General features: G+C 35.8%; 1 protein-coding gene and 2 long non-coding RNA genes across 3 annotated transcripts; 1 reads left to right on the forward strand and 2 right to left on the reverse strand.

Annotated features, from left to right (window-relative positions):
• Nucleotides 1-4,811: 4,811 nt before the first annotated feature.
• LOC141445300 (dolichyl-phosphate beta-glucosyltransferase-like) lies at nt 4,812-12,393 on the reverse strand. The gene is made up of 6 exons (XM_074111099.1): nt 12,116-12,393; nt 11,772-11,946; nt 9,279-9,487; nt 8,380-8,594; nt 6,765-6,902; nt 4,812-5,555 (listed from the first exon to the last, which is right to left on the reverse strand). The coding sequence occupies exons 1-6, from the start codon at nt 12,185-12,187 to the stop codon at nt 5,357-5,359; spliced, it is 1,008 nt and encodes a 335-aa protein (XP_073967200.1). The 5' UTR covers nt 12,188-12,393; the 3' UTR covers nt 4,812-5,356.
• Nucleotides 12,394-13,893: 1,500 nt separating this feature from the next.
• LOC141445301 (uncharacterized) lies at nt 13,894-16,574 on the reverse strand. Its single transcript, XR_012453310.1, has 2 exons — nt 16,452-16,574; nt 13,894-14,612 (listed from the first exon to the last, which is right to left on the reverse strand). It is a non-coding gene; the product is annotated as an uncharacterized lncRNA (long non-coding RNA).
• A 3,814-nt stretch (nt 16,575-20,388) lies between these two features.
• On the forward strand, nt 20,389-20,892 carry LOC141445305 (uncharacterized). Its single transcript, XR_012453311.1, has 2 exons — nt 20,389-20,593; nt 20,678-20,892. It is a non-coding gene; the product is annotated as an uncharacterized lncRNA (long non-coding RNA).
• Nucleotides 20,893-22,980: the final 2,088 nt, after the last annotated feature.

Consider the following 22,980-nt stretch of genomic DNA (forward strand, 5'->3'; position numbering starts at 1 on the left):
TCGTATACCTACTATAGTTTTTAAAACCTAAACAAGAGAGCGGCAAAATTTTCTTCCGCCCCGGGCGAAGTAGCCACGAAAATAATAAATGTGCCGGTGTCGGAGCCACTCCACTACAATAAGGTACTTTCAAATGCCGCATGAAAGCTCTCGATGAAGTTTCTCTTTCGATCTTAGTTAGAAGTCCTACAAGAAAATAAACCGAAACTCACGCCGAAACTCGCAGAAACCGAGCCCTATAATAGGTATATGTAATACGAAGTGCAAAACTCGAGCTTCGTATCTTGCCATCCCGCTGACGCTAATATCATTTAATACGGGAGTGAGAAGAACGGTACGATACGAACTTTGATTTACGAATTTCGTATTAGCCTCCTCTTAGCCTCCCGGATGTTTGGTTGGACACTTAACGCTCAATAATTACAGTGAGCTTTAAAATCTGTCTGAAAGACATTGCGAATGAGGACTGCCGCTCAAATGTGACTTATTTGAAATAATTAGTATTTTAAATGCAAAATACCTATTTCTATTTTGAATTTAAATATTTTTTAAGAAAAACATTTGTATTTTACTTGAATTTTGGACTTTTTGGGCATATTATAAGTATTTTGTATTAGCAAAATTCAAAACACAAGTTATTTGATAAGTTTAATAAACAACATCTATAACGATAAATAATTTTCAAAATACGTATTTTGTATTTAGTACCTATTTGAAATACAAAACTAAAATTTGTTTTGTGTTTGAAATAGAAACATTAAAATTTTATTCTGTGACACTAAGAAGTATTTGCATTTTTTATTTAGTACTACTTATTTAAAATACAAAACTAAAAACTGTTTTGTATTTGAAATAGAAACACTAACAATTTATTCTGTGACACTGAGAAGTAAGTATTCCCATTTTGTATTTAAATAAATTGTATAAACCATTTTGATACAATCACCACTAGCTGTTAAGTACCTACATTGTTCAAAGTTTAGCGCGTCAAAGACGCGACTTCATTGTTAATCAAATATTTCCATGAACAACCTTTACAGTGGTATACATAGTGCCATCCACGAAGACGCGTGATTTTGTCAAAATTAGCCATTAATGACATTGTAATAAGGACCACGGCACGCGTCATCGTGAATGACTCTACCTATACCCTGACAAAATTAACCCTTTTCCAGGCATAGACTTTATAGCGACCACATAAATGTACACAAATCTTCGACCTTGCTACGTTTACAATATGGTACAAAATCAATTGAAGTTGTTAATAACCTAACCAACAAAAGTTGGGAACCCCCGACTTTGTCACTTCAAAGTTTAATATCTCAAAAACGGCTTAACAGATTTTGATGAAACATGTCTAAGAACCATCGCTAGAAAACCTGATTTCAAATTTAAAAAAACCGCATTCAAATAGGTCCACCCGTTTAAGAGCTACGGTGCCACAGACAGACGGACAGACACACACACACACGCACACACAGACACACAAAAACACAGACACACATAGCGGTCAAACTTATAACACCCTTCTTTTGCGTCGGGGGTTAAAAATACTATAGTTTACGTCATAAATTAATCCCTCATTATGTAAACAGTTTAAAACTATGATTTATTTTGCAAAAACATATCTAAATTAGCGGGGCGTGGAAAAGGGTTAACTGCTGGAAAGTTCCAGATTAAATTGGAACGTCATGAATATTTTGTATTGGATTTTGAATAGGAACTTTACTTGTGTTCGGCAGCCCTCACTGCTTTTGGAATCTCTATTATGGAAATATTTAAAATTCTTATGAATGTTATAAGATGCTGTGGCGTCATCAAATTAGTTAGACTATGTGAAATGAAATAACTATATTCAAAATTGTGTCTCTATTAATACACTGTTATACCTATACCCACTCAATTGTAATGTTTTATGCCTTTTTGGTTCCTTCTTTCAAATAATAGTTTATACAAATTCGGGATAAATATTTTATAAAAAAAAAACACTAGGTACCCAATGTTCAATGAGGGCTATCGCGTATGAATTCGCCACTAGAGGCGCTAGTGTAGCGTGAGGTCTCCGAAATGTCAAATCTCATAGTTTTTGGGTGAGCTACGCGGGTTTATTTATAATTAGAATAATTTTGTGAATATTTTGCAATATCTGAAATTAATTATGGCAAATATGCGTTCCGGGGCAATGAATGTCTGTGTTTTGAGACAGTTTTGTCTTTCGGAAACCTTTGTCCTCCCTTTTTTCCGAACAAAACGGGGACTATGCAACACTGTGGCATGCTCGATATTTTTATGGTACGGTTTTAAGGTGTATTAAATATGATTTTAATCTAAACTTTCTTTTCACACCCGTAAAAACAGACTTTGAAAGTCATACTTAAAAACCTCACGCAACAGTGCGCCATCTAGTGAGACAAGAAACGATAGCCCTCATTGTCACAGTAGGGAACGTGAATCTGAATTAAAAGCGCAGGAGTCGTCCGGGCGGGCTTAGCCAGACTTAATTGACTCATCATAACCAGACCTGGATTATTTATTTATTTATTTATTCAACAACATTGATACAACTAATATTTCACTAATACTAAGACTTATTGTGATACTGATCCAGATAATCGTTTAGAGACAAGTGTGCAGTAACAGCCCAAAAAGACCAAGGCCCGCCTTACACTAAAAAAAAGTTGAAAAACGACATTCCCATTTCAAATTTCAATGTCTCGAAAACGGCTGATCCGATTTTAATGAAACACAGCTAAGAACCATTGCAAGGAAACTCGCTTACACATAAAAATATCGCATCGAAATCGGTCCCTCCGTTTGGAGCTACGATGTCAGACAGACATTGGCGTCAAACTTTTCGCGTCGGGGTTTAAAAAGAGTAGGTTAGGTAATGAGCGGAAATGGAAGTAACGGGATGCAGACCCAAGGTTATATAAGCTATAAAGCTATATAAGCTATAAAGGTTATATAGCTAAAGCTTATATAACCTTGGGTTTTCGAATGGCGTCCGCAGACCGGGACACGAGCTGTCGGTAGGCCTCCAACAAGATGGAGCGACGACCTGGTTAAGATCGCGGGATCGCGGTGGATGCCGGCCTGAGTGGAGAGCCTTGGGGGAGGCCTATGTCCAGCAGTGGACGTCTTTCGGCTGACATGATGATGATGATAACCTGGGGTCTGTCACATTTTTTACGAATTTGCTGTAGATTTTGATGTAGTTTTCGATTATTTGTTAGAGTTCCTGCATTTCTACCAGATAACTGAAAACTATATCAGAATATTGGGCCATTTTTACAGAGACGGTTTAAACGCTCGAATAATGACCGACCTAATTTCTTGTGCAGTTGAAGCACATATCGTCGCTACTTTGAAAAAAGCTGGTATCTCAAAATCGATGATCTTTCCGAGTGAACTTAATGAACATTGCTTTAAGGGTCAAATTTGCTGACGTATTGATTTGAGATACGAGATTTTTTCAAAGTAGTGACGATATACACTTCAATATTGCGAATTTGTCAGACTCCACCCCACTTGCAGGATTTTGCGTACCAGAACAACTATATAAAAGAACTAAGATCTCCATGTCCTCTCAAGATGATAATTTGGCATGCACTGTGCCGTGTGGGGTACATATCCGAAGCCCTCTCATTCTCTCGATTTATGAGAGGGGCTTGTGCCCAACGTACACGCATAACGCATTAACATCTGCCACAGCGGAGCGTGCAAAAATATCAGACTTCTTACCGGCCCTTGAAATAGCCATATTAGATATTTATGCCTTTGTTGTCAGATATTGGTGTTGGTGACAGTATGAGTATGTGAGTGTTGGTCGTAGATTATATAGGCTGGATTATTTTAAAGATGGAACTTACAGCGGAGAGATGCAGATGTCAATAATTTTAACATTGATCATACCTCTCGACCATAGAATTGTTCTCTCATTTCCGTCCTAAACTTTACCCGTTGAGGTTTTGAATGTCTCTACAATTGATGTAAAATAATAAATGTTTTTGAATTCAATTAATATTTTGAATGCAAGTACTGATCTATGTAAATGTTTATACATCCTTATTGTTCTCTTATACATTTCCAATACCTATTATAAAAATGAAAATATATGCTTCTTATAAATAAAGTTGTTTAATTTTATTCCAAAATATTCCTTCATAATACTTAGTGTATTAATTATGAGGTGTTAGGAAAACCCTGTACGTACGGTAATTTAACCCACATTAAGGCTACTGATACTATAAAAGTGGTATGGAGATAGACAAAATAGGTAAGGAGATAGACTTCTTTTGACTTCTTTAACTTCCATACCTGTACAAAAAAAAATTTTTCGAATAAAAATATTTATAAATATATGTAAGTATAGTATTAATAAATATCATATAGGGTTTTGAACACAATGTATTTGTGTTTTCAGAAAAGTTGTAATCCTGAGAAAATGCAAATGTCAAAGTGCATGTAAATAATAAGTTATGACTAAAATCATAACTAAAATCCTTCTAAAATCGGACCGAAACATGTTTTTTGCCGAAACCGATGGTGTTTTGGCTCTAGTTTCGGCTGAAACCGACACTTTAATTACGTTAAAATTTTGTTGTTTCTTTTCTTCTGATCTCTGAGCTCAATCTACTCTAGATTTAGAAGTAAGAAAAGGTAAACTAACACTTATCTGGGTATTGACATGGTCTGAATTAATGTTTTTGAATTTGAACTTTTGAAATTAGTACCTTGCCTACCTACCGTAAGTACCTTGTTGTTATTGTTGCAGAAACATAAATTCCAGATCATTCAATGAAACTACTGAATCACGTAAATAAATATATTTATTGATAAGTCATTTGCGCTTATCTTAACATTTACAATGAATAAATTTGACCATAGCACACTAGTTTTTAGCTTAGTTTACACTCAGCGACACAAAATTTGGCCCACTCTACGTACAAAGTTACCTATTTTTTCATACATTTAAGGGCCAGATTTTTTGCCGCTCAGTATAAATGGAAGTGGTAGCGACAAACGCTAGCGTGACATAGCCTAGTGTACAGTCAAGGGCAAAGATATCGACACGGCCAAAGTTACAAAAATATGTATACACCACTTTATGCGCTTAACATTAAGGCCGTGTATACATATTTTCGCAACTTTGGCCGTGTCGATATCTTTACCCTTGACTGTACTGCTGCTAGCAGAAGTTAAATTTAAGTCTGGCTTGCCGTGACGTAACTGCCGATTTCGTATCGTATCATAGATCAAAATTGCATTTTTCCCGAGTGCAATAGAACTGCGAAGGCAGTTAAGTTGCAGTTGCCATGCAGTCCGTCTATAACGGTCCTTAGCAGCGACTAGGTTGTTATTCCGACTTGTCGGTTTTGATTTTCCAAGCGCCCAGTTTGTATTTTAGCCAGATGAGGCCCAAGTCGCAGCCCATCTGGATCCAGGATATCACCGGCGTCACCTTGGAGCCTTCGATTTCAGTCCACCTTACGGGTACCTCGGCTATTGGAATGTTTAAAGTCTGCGCGATGTAAAGCAGCTCTACATCAAATGCCCTGAAAAAGGAGAGGCATATTAGCTTTGTTTTGTTATCTACTTCAGAACATTGAATAGTAATTTTTAATCGGAAATGACTTATATAGATCTATGGTCTATTTGTGAAACCTAGATACTAAAATGACAGTCTGAGAAATGACAAATGTAAAAATAATGTGGCCAGCATAAAACGAACAGTGCTCTATGATTTCGGTTTCCGATATAATTGTAAATAAACGGTAAAACGTAGGTATATTTTATGATAACAACAAAAATAACATTAATGAAAATATAAATGCACTTTTACGATAAAGTGATAAAATCTAAGCACTGGTAAAAATATAGTGTTCATCACTTAGTGCCAAAGTGAACAATCATAACACAGAGGGGCCACTACAAAACTGGAAAAACGAAGTTCGTATTGCACCGTCCGCGTCCCTTTCACTCGCGTATTAAATGAGATAAGCGTCAGCAGGGCGGGGTGGCAACATACGAAGTTCGAGTTTTGCATTTCGTAGTTATTGGGCCATAGACATCACACAAGGTCATTCATGTTTTTCGTATTCGACATTCGTTACTTTACTCGTATTGCGATCGGATGTGTTCAGTGCGTTTTCTCGTGTTATGGTATGTGTGTTTTTATGGAAAGCATTGAGGGGGATTGTACTTAGAATGAAATTGAAACTTAAATATCAACATCTATAAAAAGTAGAAATATCTCCAAAACGGTCGTATTTTTATTAGACCCATTTTACCTTTTCAAGAATGTCCTAAGTGCCCTCCATGTTAGTACGTCACGGATCCATTCATGTCTTAATATTTTATACATATAACATAGGTACTACCTACAAAATCTTTCGGTGATAACCGGTTGCGGCACATCACTATTTATGAGACGCAAAAAACAGGTAACACATGAAACGTCATTTTAGTATCACGGATTAAAAAAACAGACCGTAGCTGTGATTTAGGTGTAGCTATCTGGCGAGAAATGTGCAATTTTCCGGGGGCGATGGGTTCCGGGATTGGATTATCCTATGTCCTTGTCAGGGTCTGAAACTATTCTATACCAAATTTTTACCACTTCATTTTGGTGAATTGGTGACCTGGTCCCAGTGACATTCGTGTTTTCATCAAATATGCTGCCCTGATGGAGAACCTCAACCTTTGTAGTCAGGTTCTGTAACCACTGGACTGTACAGTAATCGAAAACTGATTGAGTTAGTTACCAGCGGTTTACGTGGAGCGCGCGGAAGGCGGCGCGCGCGGCGCTGCGCGTGAGCAGTTTGAACCCGCACTGCGTGTCGCGCACGCCGCGCACCGTCAGCAGCCACACCAGGAAGTGGAAGCCGTACATCAGAATGTTCCTGGAAACAGGCAGGTGAATCGTCAATTACGGCCACCTTATTGGCTCTGTGCACGACATCAGCGACACCTATCGTCCGCTACTTTGCTGGCTCTGAGGCTCGACGTTTTGAAATTTCATCGCGACATTGTGACAAAAATCAAACCTATCACGTATTAATTTATAATACAAAATTACTGTGATACCGTGGTTTGAGTGAACAAAGGGTTGTGAATTCATTTTAGTTCATTAAAATTTAATGAGGTAAGTACAGTCAAGGGCAAAGATATCGATACGGCCAGTTACAAAAATATGTTTACACGACTTTATGCATTAACATTACGGTCGTGTATATATATTTTTGTAACTTTGGCCGTGTCGATATCTTTGCCCTTGACTGTAACATTTATTCAAAAGGTGTTTTATTTTGGTTATGTCAGGGTTTGTTTACTTCATGTTTAGTTGTACTTTTACTGTAAAACAAAAAGATAAAGCTACTTTAATGGTTTTTTCAAATAATAGTGAACATATATAATTGTTCTTGTATCGCTAGTAATAAATTAAATATCGTTTTCAGATCAAAATGAGTACCATTTTGAAGACCGGTTTTGCGAGTTCACTCAATACCAAATTTCAACCACAAACCTTTTCAAAAGGAAAATTGCTGGTATCTGCTGGACATGTCCGGGAATTAGGTCTAAACAAATTTCTTTGTTAATGACAGATTCATAATGAGTATGACAGCCTACATTATTTCTACTTTTGGCCACTATGAGCGCTGCGATAGATTTCATTACCCCCACCTAGTACTTCGCACCCAGCCAATAGGTACTAAAAATGAATTCAATTGATAGGTGACCAGAATTCATTTTACTATAAGGTCAGTTAATGAAAGGGTGGCCAGTTATTGACATCTTATCAAAAATGAACTCTGTTTATAGGTAAGTTATAGGTGACTATAGTACTGGCCAGTACTTGACGATTTACACTAGGTGCCGTAAACTCAAACTCTTTATAACGTTAAATGATTTGATGAAGATCTTAACTACCTGCTTCGGATCTTATTTTTTCTATCGCTCAAAGAACCTTCGAGCACATACACAAAGGCATGGGTCCATCCATCTGTCGTTTCTTATCTCCATCATTCTGGTTTTCTGTCATTTAAAATGGATTGACGAATATTCATCATCATCTCAGTTATAAGACGTCCACTGTTGGACATAGGCCTCCCCATAGACCTCCAGTTGCTTCGGTTGGAAGCGGCTTGCATCCACCGTGACCCCGCGGGTTTAACCAGGTGATTGGTCCATCTCGCTGGTGGACGTCCCACGCTGCGCTTACCCAAACAAACGAATATTATTTACATTTAATTTTTATTAGTCCGTTAGTCCGTGAAGGTACACGATAATTCTCTCGTCATTCTTACCAGAATGGACTGAACTGACGCCAGAATTAGTATGAAGCTGATGCTTACACTTATCTCACTCAACGTAATTTACCTAAAAATGCTTCTTGTGGCCAGAGATTCTTTCTCCAAGTGTGCTCTTGACCCTATCACGATGGCGTGACAGTCGCTGGCCCGCACCGGCAGGCTGCTGGCGTCAAATTTGACCAGTTCCTTCAGGGCCACTTCCAGTTTGGTCAAGTCTTCAAACTTGGTCGCGCCGTCTGCGTCAGCAAACAATATTAATGCTCCCCTAGAACGCTGTACCCCCTAAAAATATTTCGCCAAAGTTTATATAACACAAGTAAGTTATAAATAATTACTAGTTGTGATAATTATAAGTATTATAAACTAAATTTAGGATAATTGTTTTTAGTAAGTACCTAACCTAAGTTGGTCTAGGAAAACATTTTATAAACATATAACAAGTAACCCAATAAGATTAACACAACACAATAAATTTTACAGAATAAAAATTAAAATAATTAAAAATGTTTTTATTTTTACTTATTTTTCTTTTATTACACAATTTATTTATTTAAGGAGAACCAATAGCTAAAAACACTATATGTAGTAGGAATAGCAACACAGAGCCAATTACAGGATCCCACAGATAGCAAAATTATAGCAGATTTTTATTATGATATAAAAGGTATATCATAATAAAAATCTGATATTATGTTATGTATAATATCAAATCTAAATGTATATCATATAAATGTGTTGTCATCAACAGTTTCATATATGTGTTAACAACCCTAATAAGAAGACAACCCCATCTGCAGCATCAGGTTGAGTCTATCATATAAACCACCAGGATATCACAAGCTTTCAAGTTAGGTTTGACCAGAAAATATGTACATACAAACATTGCAAGTTAATAAAAACCTTGTAAAAATAGGAATAGGTAGCCTTATATTTTTCTAAGTCTAAGTTAAAAGTTGAATTTCTTACCAATCGTACAGCTCCTCCTTTCCCTCTATTCTTCACCAGCTCTAGGCATCTTACTTTTTCACTTCCATACTTGGCAGTATAAGTCTCGGCCACTTTAACAGTTTTGTCCTTGCTCCCATCACTCACAACAATTATTTCATATTTGTAGTTAGGAATGTCCTTAATTCTGTTTTCTAAATGCTCGAGAGCTTCATCAAGCATGGGAGGCACTGGAAAAAAGAAAGAAAAAAGGAAAATATTATATTAAAACAAAAGCGGATTATTAAAAAAATCTATTCACACAATGGCTGAGACATTAGTGGCCTAACTCTTACTGTTTAAAAGATAATCAAGAGTTAATATAATTAATTATTAGCAGTAAAACAGCATAAAGGTCCTTAATTTATGACTTTTTCACAAAGAACATAACTAATCCAAACAAACAAAGCACTTATGTTCGATATATAATTATCAGTGGCCTATTATACTTCATACTCATAATAGAAATGTTAAAACCTCGGTAATAATTCTCGATAAAAACATACATATTTAATAGGTATATATATATATATGTGTATATATAAATTTAATAGAATCATATCCATGTAAAACTTTCGTCGAAAAATTTCCATCACTAGTTATGAGTACTAGGCAAGGGATAAATGTTTTTTTTTTAATGAAACATACTCAAATACATAAATACTTAGGTACTTAAATACATGCTAAACACCCAAGACTCGGGATCAAACAATCATATTTTTCATACAAATATCTGCCCCAGTGGCGTAGCGTGGGTATCAGCCGCCCGGGCGGAAGAAATTTTTGCCGCCTTCTTATTTAGGGTACTCATTCTAATCGGTCCAAATTGTAGGTGCAACATTTTTTTTGTTATGGAATTATCATCATCATCCCATCCTATACACGTCCCAGTGCTAGGCACATGCCTCCTCTCAGCTCAGAATGAGAACACTTGAGCTTTAGTTCCCAAGCGGGCCCAGTGCGGATTGCGAACTTGACACACACCAATAATTTTTTATGGTATTTTGCCGCCCGGGGCGGACTGCCCCCCCGCCCCAACTACACTACGCCACTGATCTGCCCCAACATGGGGACCAAACCTGGAATCTGAAGCTTCATAGTCAGGTTCTCTAACCACTAGGCTATCTGGTTGGCAATATGCGGGAAAGTTTGAAAATTCACATCAAGTTTTAAAGATAATAATTAGTCACTATTTTTTATCCATGGCTTTCAAAACACTGGCGCTGGCTAAATCTTTATATGCCCCAAAATTGTCCGAATTTAATGTTTGTTAGAATGATTGTTTGTCATAACTAGTGATTGATATCAACATGCACTTTTTGTGGCAAAGTATGGTTGTCAAAAAACAAATACAGATGTATTTTAAACTTTACATATTATAATTCACAAATTATATAAGACACACCATACATACAATACATACTTATTTATAATCATTCATCCTAATTATACTGAATAAATGATTAAAATTTGTTCAATAGATTTAGCTGTCAGTTGTTCACATTGATTAGAAAAAATCCATTTTAAATAACTAAATGACCTTTCTACTTTAACGGAAGTCACAGGAAGGTAATTTAAGTACTTTAAATATTGCACACATTTTTTATTGACACCCTCCGGCATATCCACCTCTTTGCTTTCTATCAGCTGCTACACAACTTTTTCAGTTCTGTAACCAAGGTTTTTCTTCAGGACATTTTTTAGTTTAAAATAAACTTATTTATATTGTCTTTTTTCCTTTTAAAATTGACATTGCAGATAACACATCACATGCCTTCGTCTGTCGTTATAAAATCCGGGTATTGTGTCAAATCCATATTGTGAATGTAAATATAGTGTGATCATACATGCACTTTATTAGGACTCCACTTGAAGTACTTGAATATCAACTCTAGATATGATGTGCATTGGATTATTTCGATTACAATAAACACTTCACATAATGTAATTATATTTTCAACTATAGTTGTATTTTTATGACAGAAATTAATGTTATTTGAGACTAATTTGACATAAATAAAAAGGATTTGTACTGTAAAGAGTTATACCTAGAGGTGTAATCCTAAGAAGATAAGTATTTATTTTACAGTTAAGAACAAAAGTGAATATTCAAATGTATTTATTTTTTCTGTCAACCATACTCTTTGCTACGAAAAGTGCATCTTGATAACGATCACTAGCCATAACCCTTTTTTCTCTAAATCCATTAATTGTTCAGAATTGTTATAAAACAAACCTAACCTAACCTATAAGTTTTCTATAGGTGACCATTTAAAAATTTCAGAAAAATTTAAGGTTTATGATTCGGACAAAAATTATGGTATGAATAGGGCAGAATATGAACTTTGGCGCTCCCGGTCTACACACAACTCTACTAATAAGATAATAATAAGAGTATTTAGTTTAGATCATTTTGAGCACCACAACTGCGTCTACTTCTGCTGCTGACTGTACTAGGTAAGCAGAAATACTCACAGCGTTCCTCCTCATTGTATGCAGGTACCACCACACTCAGATGCAAGCAATGTGGTTCCTCTATGCTGGGGAACTTCTGCCGCGACCCTGACTTCGGATCATTGTAGCTCTCTTCCTCTTTATAGTGCTCCACTACCGGGTAGGGGTTAGTGATGGCATATATTACAATTGAAATCTAAAAAAACAAACATTATTTCTTACTTGTCAAAACAAGACAGAATGATGGAATAAAACAGGTGTTAAAAACATGACAAGTTTAGTTACCTACATACAGTGCCAACAAGGCACTTAAAACCTAACCCAAACTTGACACATTTGTTGTAAAAGTAAACATTACAACTTACCAAAATTAGTAACGTAAATGCGGTTAAAATACCATAAAATAATAAAAACCACATCACAGATATTATGTCCATCGTTTCAGCTATTTCCGGCCTAGGAGGATAAAGCCGCTAAGAAGTAATGTTGTTAACCAGTCAGTCTATGCATACATAACTAAAAGTATTGTCTGATGAAAATTACAACTTCGAACTTCGGTTACATTTTCCTTGCCGAGCGGCTTATACCACCAATAGCAAATTAAAACGTATAGTATGAAGCGTATGATATGATGCTAGCAGAATGCAGTGGGTTGAAACTCCATACAAAAAATCTAATGTATGGAGCTAGTGACTTTTTTGTACCAACCTCTCCAAAATAACTTATTGGTGCCATATTTATGAAATGATCTGTGTTTAGAAGATTTCACTTAAATTAAAATATTTGCAATTCTTCACATTTTAAGCTGTGAAAAAAAAAAATAAGCGGAAAAAAATATTACTAAGATAAATAATACAATATAAAAATAATTCTGACTGGATATCCTTTTTTTATTTAAGTAAATGAAAAAAATTTAGTTCTATTTTTCAATTTTATATGGCAGCCCACAAACCTTCATCTGCTGCGTGACTTTTTGGCGGGAAGTCGAACTAAGCGCGCGCTTTGAAATTTTCTGCTTTTTGAAAAATTATTTTTCTTGTATATAATTGTTTATTCTTGCTGTAAATATAGTGTTTTTATAAAGTGTATATAGTATAAATAAAAATGGGTGAAAACAGCGCCGGGGGTGATCCCCCCGACAAAGCGGGAAAAAAGAGAAAAATGGACTTGAATGCGAATAAAACCTCGGACTATAAAATGTTTACGAAAGCTAATTATAAAAGACAATTTCCCGAGCATCACAGCACGGAATGTGTAGTTTTTGTGGAATCTGAGGACGATGAGAAGTTGGGTAATAGAAACCCTATTACTTTAACAAAACTTTTTACTGAGCAAGTGAAAGGTATTGTAGGTGTACATCGTATAAATGCCTACAAAATTGGTATCACATTCAAGAAACCTGCACCAGCGAATAATTTTTTAAAAATGGACCAGTTTTTGAGCAGGAACAAGCTGAAAGCTTTTGTTCCGTCTAATCTAACAGAGACTACAGGAGTACTACGATACATACCCAAAGAACTCGGAAACGACGAAATATACAAGAACATAACATGCGACGCTGAAATAATATCCATAAAACGTTTTATGCGAAAAGTAGAGGGAAAGCTTGTCCCTCTGGGGACAATAGCTGTAACTTTTGCTACGACTACACTGCCACAGTACGCATACCTGAACATGTTCCGGTATAAGGTGCACGCATACATTCCGCCCTTGCTACAATGCTATAAATGCCTAAAGTTTAACCATTCAGCCAGGGTCTGCAGAGGCGAACAAATGTGTTCGTCTTGCTCCGGCCGACACTCATATAAGGAATGCGATGTTGAGGAGATCGTTTGCATCAACTGCAGCGGGAACCACCTCGCCATTTCAAGGGATTGTCCTATTAAAAAAAAGAAAATGGAGGAGAAGAAAAAGAAATATGAAAATTCAAATCGATCCTATGCCGATGTGGTGAGTAAACCACCTGAACATAACATTCTCAACCCAACTGCCTTTCCAGCTATCCCTAAAGTTGTCAACAGGTCTTTCAATGCCGATCAAATTATAGAAAACGATATCATAATCAATGCAATAATTAAGTCCCTAATCACTTTGGGAAATGATAAAGACAACAGTCCAATTACAAATAAAAAGATAAAAGACATTCTGTTAGCAAATTTAATTAATTAATAATGGATACATACTTAAAAATAGCACAGTTCAATGTACAAAGCTTACAGAGTAAGACAGCCTTATTAAAATCATTTCTTACTGAACAAAATATTGATATATGCTTATTAAATGAAACTTGGCTTAAGAGTACAAGCATAATTCCTAATTTTGCACCATATAACTTTATACACAAAAATTCTTTAAATGCACATAATGGAGTAGCCATATTAATTAAACAAAATTTACAATACAGAGTTATAAACACTACTTTTTATGAATCCATCCAAAATATCTGTATATCTATAGAAACATCTATAGGTACTTTAAACATTCTCTGTGTTTACTGTCCTCCCAATGCTAGTAGATTTGACACTAACAAAATGAAAAAGATATTACTGGAAACTCCTAAGCCATGTATTATTATGGGGGATTTTAATGCACATCACATATTGTTTGGATGTCATTCAAATAATAATAGAGGCAACTGTCTTTATAAACTCATTGACGAGTTCGACATGTGCGTTTTAAATGATGGTAGTGCAACAACTGTTCCATATCCAAATAGAAATCCGTCTGCCATTGATCTAGCTCTAGTTAGTCCCACGTTGGCCCCTCATTGTGAATGGCGTGTTCATGATGATGCAATGGGCAGCTATCATTATCCAACTCAGGTGGTTGTAAATGTGAAGCCTTCCATATACGAGGTCCGACCTGTAGATGAAAAATATATTTATAGTAAAGCAGATTGGTCCAAATACTATAATTTGTCAGAGACCTGTTTTTCTGAATTAAACATTAATAACACAGAACCACTTAATTTGTATAACAACTTTGTAAACATTTTATATCAAATTCAATCAGAATCAGTTCCAAAACAAAAGCCAACCCAAACTCCAAAAGTCATGAGGAAACCTGCTCCCTGGTGGAATCAAACATGTGATGATGTTGTACAAAAATCGAAACAAGCTTTAGTACAGTACAGGAAATCACCAAGCATTACCAACTTCATAAACTATAAAAAGCTTGATGCCCAAAAGAAAAGAACATTAAAGGAAGAGAGAGTTAATTCATGGCATGACTTGTGCAGTACTTTTAATAGAATGACGCCTATTTCTAGAATTTGGGCTTACATTAGGAGATTTAAGAGAATAGGCTCTTCTCATAACAGATATTTAAATGACGAATGGGTACCAAGTTTCTTAGATAAAATATCAAATTCATCTCAGTTTAATATGAAAAACCTTGAGGACATATTGAATCAGTCAGACGAGAATCAAAGTAACTCCTTTCTTAATACGCCATTTACATTAAATGAACTGCATATAGCACTTAAAACTAGGAAAGACACAACACCAGGGTTGGATAACATACCATACATATTGATCAAGAAATTACATCCTAATGCAGTAGAAATCCTTTTACAAGTTTATAACAAATTATGGAATAGTTTAGTGATCCCGCCATCATGGAAAACACAATGTGTTATTCCGATTTTAAAGCAAAATAAAGCTGCAAATAATCCTTCATCATATAGACCTATTTCCTTATCATCATGTTTAGGCAAACTTTTTGAAAACATGTTAAAGTTAAGAATAGATTACTTTGCTGAAACACAAGGAAAGTTACCAGATGTTCAATTTGGATTCAGAAAGGGCAGAAGTTGCACTGAAAGCTTTGTATCTCTGATATCTGATCTCAAAAAGGCAAAACTTAGTCATTCTAATGTTATATGTGTTTTTTTAGATGTTAAAGGTGCCTTTGACAATGTCAACATTGAAAGACTAATTCATATTTTACATGAACTGGGCTTACCAAGTAAAACTTTAAAATGGATTTTAGAATTTTTACACAATAGAACTTTATTTGTTAAATTTAATAATAAACTGCATGGACCTAGAATTGTTAATAAAGGGACAATGCAGGGAGCTACATTGTCGCCTCTATTGTACAACTTATATACATCTCAGATCCTTAATTTTGTAAATTCTTCCCAAGTTAAAATCTTGCAATTTGCAGATGACTTGCTTTTGTACAGTGAAAATCAAAACTTAGACTTGGCTGTTCATAATATGAACACAGCATTAAATCAACTTCAATTTTATTATCGCAACACTTTAAAATTAGAAATCAGTTCAGAGAAAAGTAAAGTGTTAGTCTTCAGTAAAGATCCATTTGCCCAATCTGCTATAAACATTATATATGATAACAATTCAATTCCTATTGACAGTCATCATAAATTTTTAGGAGTTATTATAGATGATAAGCTAAAATTTGATAAACACATAAACCACATATGTCAGAACGCCATGAAGAGCATAAATGTAATGAGAAGCTTAGCAGGAACATTCTGGGGTTCTGACCCAAAAATTCTTAACATGTTGTACAAAAGTATAGTCAGAAGTCACTTTGATTATAGCTCCATGGCTTACATGAATGCAAGTTGTACATTACTAAAGAAGTTGGATGTCATTCAGAATATGGGTTTGAGAGTGATAAGTGGTGCTATGCGCACCACTCCTATTAACACTATGGAAATTGAAAACTGTATACCTCCATTGTCCCTGAGACGTTTACAGCTGGCTGAGAGATTTTGCTTGAAGGAGTTGTCTTGTGAGAATAATGTTGTCCTAGATAGAGTTATACACCCTCCAGAAATCACGCAGTCAGCTGAGATACCCAAGATCACGGCGAATACTTTGATTTCAGGATTGTTACCTGAAATTCCAACCATAATGACACATACAAAAAACCTGACTAGAAACATGTACACCTGTAACAAGTGGCCAATTTACAAGTGCCCATATAATATCTTACTAAGCTACCTTAACATCAAATGCCATTTAGATTCTGTAAAGAATAAGTTTGATTTCTTGGAATTCTTAAATGAAAAACATGACTACTATATCTTGTATACCGATGGTTCTAAAGGTGAGCATGTTAAGGCAGCATACTATGATCCTCAAATGAAATCAACAAATTGTTATAAAATACCAGATATTTGTAGTATATTTACTGCAGAAAGTTGGGCAATATTGGAAGCTTTGAAATATGTATATTCAAATGTAAATAATGTAAATATATTAATAGTTAGTGATTCTAAAAGTGTGCTAACTACCTTATGTAATAGTAATTTAAAATATAAACAAAACTTTATTGTATATAGAGTCAAGGAAATGATTGTTAAGTTAGGAAAAAATGTAGAATTTGTTTGGGTTCCCTCCCACATCGGCATAACTGGTAATGAGATTGTGGATCAGGCGACTCGCTGTGATCACGACGAGGACTTAACAGAATCATTTAAAGTACCTTTTACGGACTACTATCATCTTTTTAAAATGTCTTCAAAGAGAATATGGAAGGAATACTGGGACATTACTACAGAGACAAAAGGAAAATGGTATGCAGAGCTTCAGCAAAACTTACCAACAGCACCATGGTATTATGGATTCAGATACACAAACAGAAAATTCATTACCTGCATTAATCGTATGCGCTCTGGTCATTGCCTAGTTCCAGCACATCTAAATCGAATGAAGATTATCGCTGACGACAAATGTACATATTGTTTAAAGGAAAATGCTGATATAAAACACGTTATATTTGAATGTGAAACTTTTGCCATTCAAAGACTGATACTTGTCAGTGTGATTAGTGATGTTGCAGATGAAAACTCGTTAAGTGTTCCCCGCCGCGTCCAAGATTTACTATCAAACCCTATCTACTTCATACCTCTATATAAATTCATTTTAAACACTGTAGAAAAAATTTAATTATTCGTTAGCAATATATTTTGTCATGTAAGATTTAAAAAAAATAACTTGTGTTGTACTTATGTTCTATTGTTATAATTTTGTAGGTTAAGTTCTTCTTAAATTTTCAGAAATGCAAATGTTAATATAATAAGTAATTATATGATACTTAATTTCTCATGTAACTCTTCTAGTTAATTTAGTCTGTTCAAAATTTGTGAATTTTATGTTATCTCTATTATTCCGACTGAAGGACTTCGAATCCACGGTCATGAAATAAATTAAAAAAAAAAAAAAAAACATCTGCTGCGTGGGAACGGACGCCTTCGCGAGATTTTGTGTTTACTGTTTGAATTTTCGTGTATTTTGGTGTTTTGTTTTGTTAATAGCGTTGAGTTTGAGATTATTTCTCCTCCGCATTAACTCTTCTTTCACTAAAGTGCATTTATTCGAGACAGGACTCTAGTTTTTACCGTTATTTTCACGGCTGTCCTTTACTAAGAAACCATTCAACATGAGGAGATGCGAAATTTGTGGTATTCAAGAAAAACATTGTGAAAACAAAATGTTCTTTGCTAGATTTCCTCTAAGTGAACATGTGTAAGTAAAGTTACTGATAAATCTGATAATAGGTGTTGAGGTTATATTTGGCTGGCCGACGTCAATTCGTATTATATAGTATCACGACAATTAAATTTTATTTCAGTTGTAAGCAGTGGGTGAAAGTAGTTGGCAACGAGATTTCACAAAATCGAAACCCGGCTGAAGAAGAAAGCCATACCAAAATTGGGACTTCCCATGCCACCTCTTTCTGAAGAAATTCTTGAAGGGTTTCCCCTAAAGATGGCAAGAACAGCCAAGGTAAACACTTTATTTTATTTTCAATTTATCTCTATTGCAACTTGACTTACTGCATCTTATAATAATAATAATAATAATAAAATAATAAAAGATATTGATTTAATAGTTTGTTTACAAATTCTACATAGGTACATAACAAATAATAAGTACAATCAAACTATCAAAAGGGAAAGCGACTCAGCTTATGCCTGCACCTTGCAGAACAAAGTCCCTTGGCTAACAGGCGCTGTTTTTCAGTCGCCCCCATAAACCATAACCCTAATAAATACCATCAATACACATGCACATATTTTTTTAACATACAATATATGTTATAAATTAATTTGCTTCGTCATCAATAATAATGCTAGGTATTTTGAGTGTATAGTATAGTTGCCGGTCAGAGCATTAGTAATAGACAGAAAAATGGCTATACACACTAATTATATTTCACCTGTATAAGTTAGTGGAAGCTTCTGGCTAAATTAAACTTTGTTTCAGGTTCAGCTTTGGAGTTGCCCAGTGTGGAATATTTACATGCACAGCCTTCTACAAGTGGTGCGCAGTGTAAAACTGACAATACAACAGGTAAGCTACCACTGATAAAAATCTATACCTTATAGCATAATTTAGAATTTTAGAGTTGATCTGATGATAAAGCTAGCGGGTGACCATAGGAACACTGTGATAAACAACACAACTGCATCGAGTTTGGACTCGTTTGTCGTCTTGACGAGTACTTTGGTAACCAGGGGCATATAGTACAGTCAGCAAAAAAAAATACTTATATTAGAAGAATTTTCAGAAAAACTTTTATTGAACTGTTTTCGGAACCTTTCATGTACGAGTCCAACTCGCACTTGATCATTTTTTCTGTATTGTCTGTGTTTATGGTACACTTCATGTAATAACACTCCTCTTTTTGCGTTAGGGGTTAAAAATAGGTTGAGCTGCTTAGTAGTTAGAAGAGATAGAAATGGATATGCATACATACAGGTCAAAATATAATCCTCCTTTTGGGCTTCACCAGAATCGGGTAAAAACTACAGAATTAATTTCATTACATTTGGCATGGCAAGTAGATTGTTTATCAGAGGTATACAAAATTATGTATTGTCAACTAACTCCAAGATCACCTTCATTTCATTTCATTCATTTGACAAGTAAAGACATATTTGACAATAAGGCAAGAAATTGTAAGAAAGTTGTCTAGGTAAACATAGGTCATTGACCTGCAATATGACAAAAATTGGATTGTGCGTACCAATTTTATTTTATCTTGCATTAGTTAGTGTAAGCTACTGGCTAAATTTAACTTTGTTTCAGGTTCAGCTTTGGAGTTGCCCAGTGTGGAATATTTACATGCACAGCCTTCCACAAGTGCTGTGCAGTGCAAAACGGACAATACAATACTACAATACAATACTTGTGTAACGTGAAACTGTATTTACCTATGTAAAGAAAAACAGATCCATGACATGAAAATAAATTATTATTAAGAAAACAACTTTTTTTTCTTTAATTCGATCATTTAATTAATAAAAAGCGCACCACTACGTGCCGTTTTTTGACAATATATCGATATAAAAGCACAACACTATGCTGTTACAATATCGATAATATCGACTGTTCCTAACAACACTACTTGTCAATGTGACTTTTTCGGCCCTGTTTAGTCTGTGCAGTTCGTTTCTTGATATTGGCACCAAAAAGACACTGAATTCATACTACAACAGGGGGGGACAGTCGCCTATACCGTACTAATTCATGTCGATAGCGCCGCCATCTCCTTTATCTAACCTAAAATAAAACAGATTGTTGTCGTTTGTTTCAGATAGATGTCACTGAAAGCTTGAGATCACAAAATTTATTTATTAAAAAATATTTTGTCGTGATAATTACCGCAAAAATGAACTTTATTTTCGAAATTGACAATCGTATTGTAATTTCTAATATAAAAGTCACATAATTGTATCCGCTCAGTCGTTACAAATATTTTTTGTGTAGCAACCCTCTATGTCAGGCCAGGCGTCTATTCGCGCTCAACAAGGAACAAGATGGCTACGTTGCAATCGAAACTCGTGCACATCGTCCACATAAAAAGTAAAGACAGTGCTGCAAACGGAAAATTGAGGCTGGTTTAAACTTAAGAAGACTGAATTCAAGCGGTCTCACTTCTCTTTGCAGCCCTGTTTTTAGTTTTTATGTGGTTTGAGCTGGGAAGCAAATCCAGTAAAGTAAAAGAATACCTGTGACTATTAATAGCTATACGTATGGATGGATATATACATCAATGGTACTAGTTAGGAAATGCAGACGGCGCTTCAAAACAGTCTGCATGAATGAGACGAGAGAGGGCTCTCTTTTCCCCGTATATTATACTACTCTTTGTACTACAATCGTGATATTGTTTTTGTATGAGAGTTCCGACTCTTAAAACGTAGTGATTATATACTCTTTGGCAGAATGAATCGTACGGCACGGTAACATGAATAATGGTTAGACAGTGTAGTTGGGTGACACTCTTTCCCGGCCCATATAACACCGACATGGAAATACCGGCCCTGTTTTTTGTGAATACGCCCATAGAAACTGACATACGCTTCTATGGGTGAGTACACGAAAAACAGGGTCGGTATTTCTAACCCGGTATTATCCGTGCCGGGAAAGAGTGTCATCCGTAGTTCAGTTCAGTCAGTCAGTTGTTGATAGATTAGATATTCTGACTGACACTGACATTTCATTTCTTTCTAGTAGGGATGTTCGATATCGATTCGATTAATCTATTAATCCATGTAAAATCATCGAGAAGTAATCGATTAATCAAAAAATTGGATGATAATGATTTCCATGTCAGTATTTTACGGCCGGGAAATAGTGAACCACATTTTATTTTACTTTAAACATATTTTAACATGCAAAAAGTTTGAATTTCGCATCTAGTGTGTGTGCCGTACCTCCTTATAAAAGGCGGTGTAAAATTGTAAAACGCGGAAAAGCGGTACATCTGGCAACTGTCAAGGGCAGACCTCTTGAGGGGATATAGGAGGTTTGACCTTAAAGGAGGCCTAGTAGGTTACTCTTTGAGTAAAACAATAAGACGTTTTAACAATTTTTAATTAAAAATTGAACACAAAAAAATAACAGGCCTAGTTTGACAAAATTAAAAGTAAAAGTATTACAAGAATCTCAGGTAGTAAGTTCAAGCAATTTTATTGAGAGGTCGGTTCTGATTATTCGGTCTCCCTGGCCTACATTTCCCTGGAGTCGGAGAGCAGAACCCGGAGCGAAGAGGGCTGGCCACAGCAGGGGGCCTGGTCCAGCTGAGCGGTCGTCGGTGCCGAGGTCAAAAGGGGCCGCCTTAGGGCGGCAGGACGAGCAGCCTGGGCAGTGTTCCACGCCGGAACGATCAGGGTCTTGGGCAAGCCAGGAAGGATGTGCAGTGCTCCAGAAGTTAAGGCCGTCAGGGCTTAGTGTCAGGTTAGGGCGTAAAGGCCTGAGCCGTGAGAGTTGTAGCCGTACGGAGCTGTGAAGGTTGAAGCCGTACGGAGCTGCTTAAGTCTTGGGCTTATGGAGCTTTCGAGAGAACTGTTTAGTGTAGGGTGAGCTGTTGAATGTGTGTTTTACAGCTGTGCTTCAGCTTTTAAGGGCAAGAATATTACAGTTAGAATTCCCTCGGTCACAGCTGGTCATCAACACCCCCTTGGCGGGGAAAAACGGTCAAGGGTGAGTTGGTTATAGCGATATTTAATCATACAAACTCGTGTAGTAAATTAGTGTTATGAAATGCCTACTCTTATAAAATAAATAAGTAAATAATAAATAAATATTATTAAATTTATTGAATCAGGCGTTACTTTGCGGAGGTCCATATCAATGAACTAAAAGATGAAGGTTAGTCTAACAACTGGGTAGCATGGTGTACGGTTGTGTCACTCTGAAGATGAGCTCTGGTTGAGTTCGAAACGCGTCAGTGTAGTGTGGTGGTGGTGGTGATAGATGGGTTTGTGTGATTTGTGTGTGTTCTTACAGTGGAGGTGGAGGAATTGCATGAACACGCATATTTTGCATAAGCTTAGCTATCGTAAGGTCGCGGTTGAGCAAGGAAATTCTTTTAGTTCATACATATTATTACGTAAATAAATGAGTCAAGGGAAAACTACGGTGGCGACCTCTAGAGTTCATCCGTCATTCTGCTCAGAGATCTTTAATTGAGGAAAACGCCATCCAGCTTACACTGACCTAACTAAGATGTCAGCGATCGCCTGTATGCATCGTGACACAACACCGTAGGAATGTTCGATATCAATCCGATTAATCGATACCATGAGCGCCCTTAATCGATTAATTGAAATCGACACAGTTAAAATAATCAATTATCAATTAATCGATAGTTTACCATCGATTACCATCCCTACATCACCATGCTATTTTTGAAATTTGTTAAACATTTTATTCAGATACATAGTTGTCAAAAACACTATTTACCC

Source organism: Choristoneura fumiferana, chromosome 2, assembly GCF_025370935.1.
Source record: "Choristoneura fumiferana chromosome 2, NRCan_CFum_1, whole genome shotgun sequence".
Classification (NCBI taxonomy): domain Eukaryota; kingdom Metazoa; phylum Arthropoda; class Insecta; order Lepidoptera; family Tortricidae; genus Choristoneura; species Choristoneura fumiferana.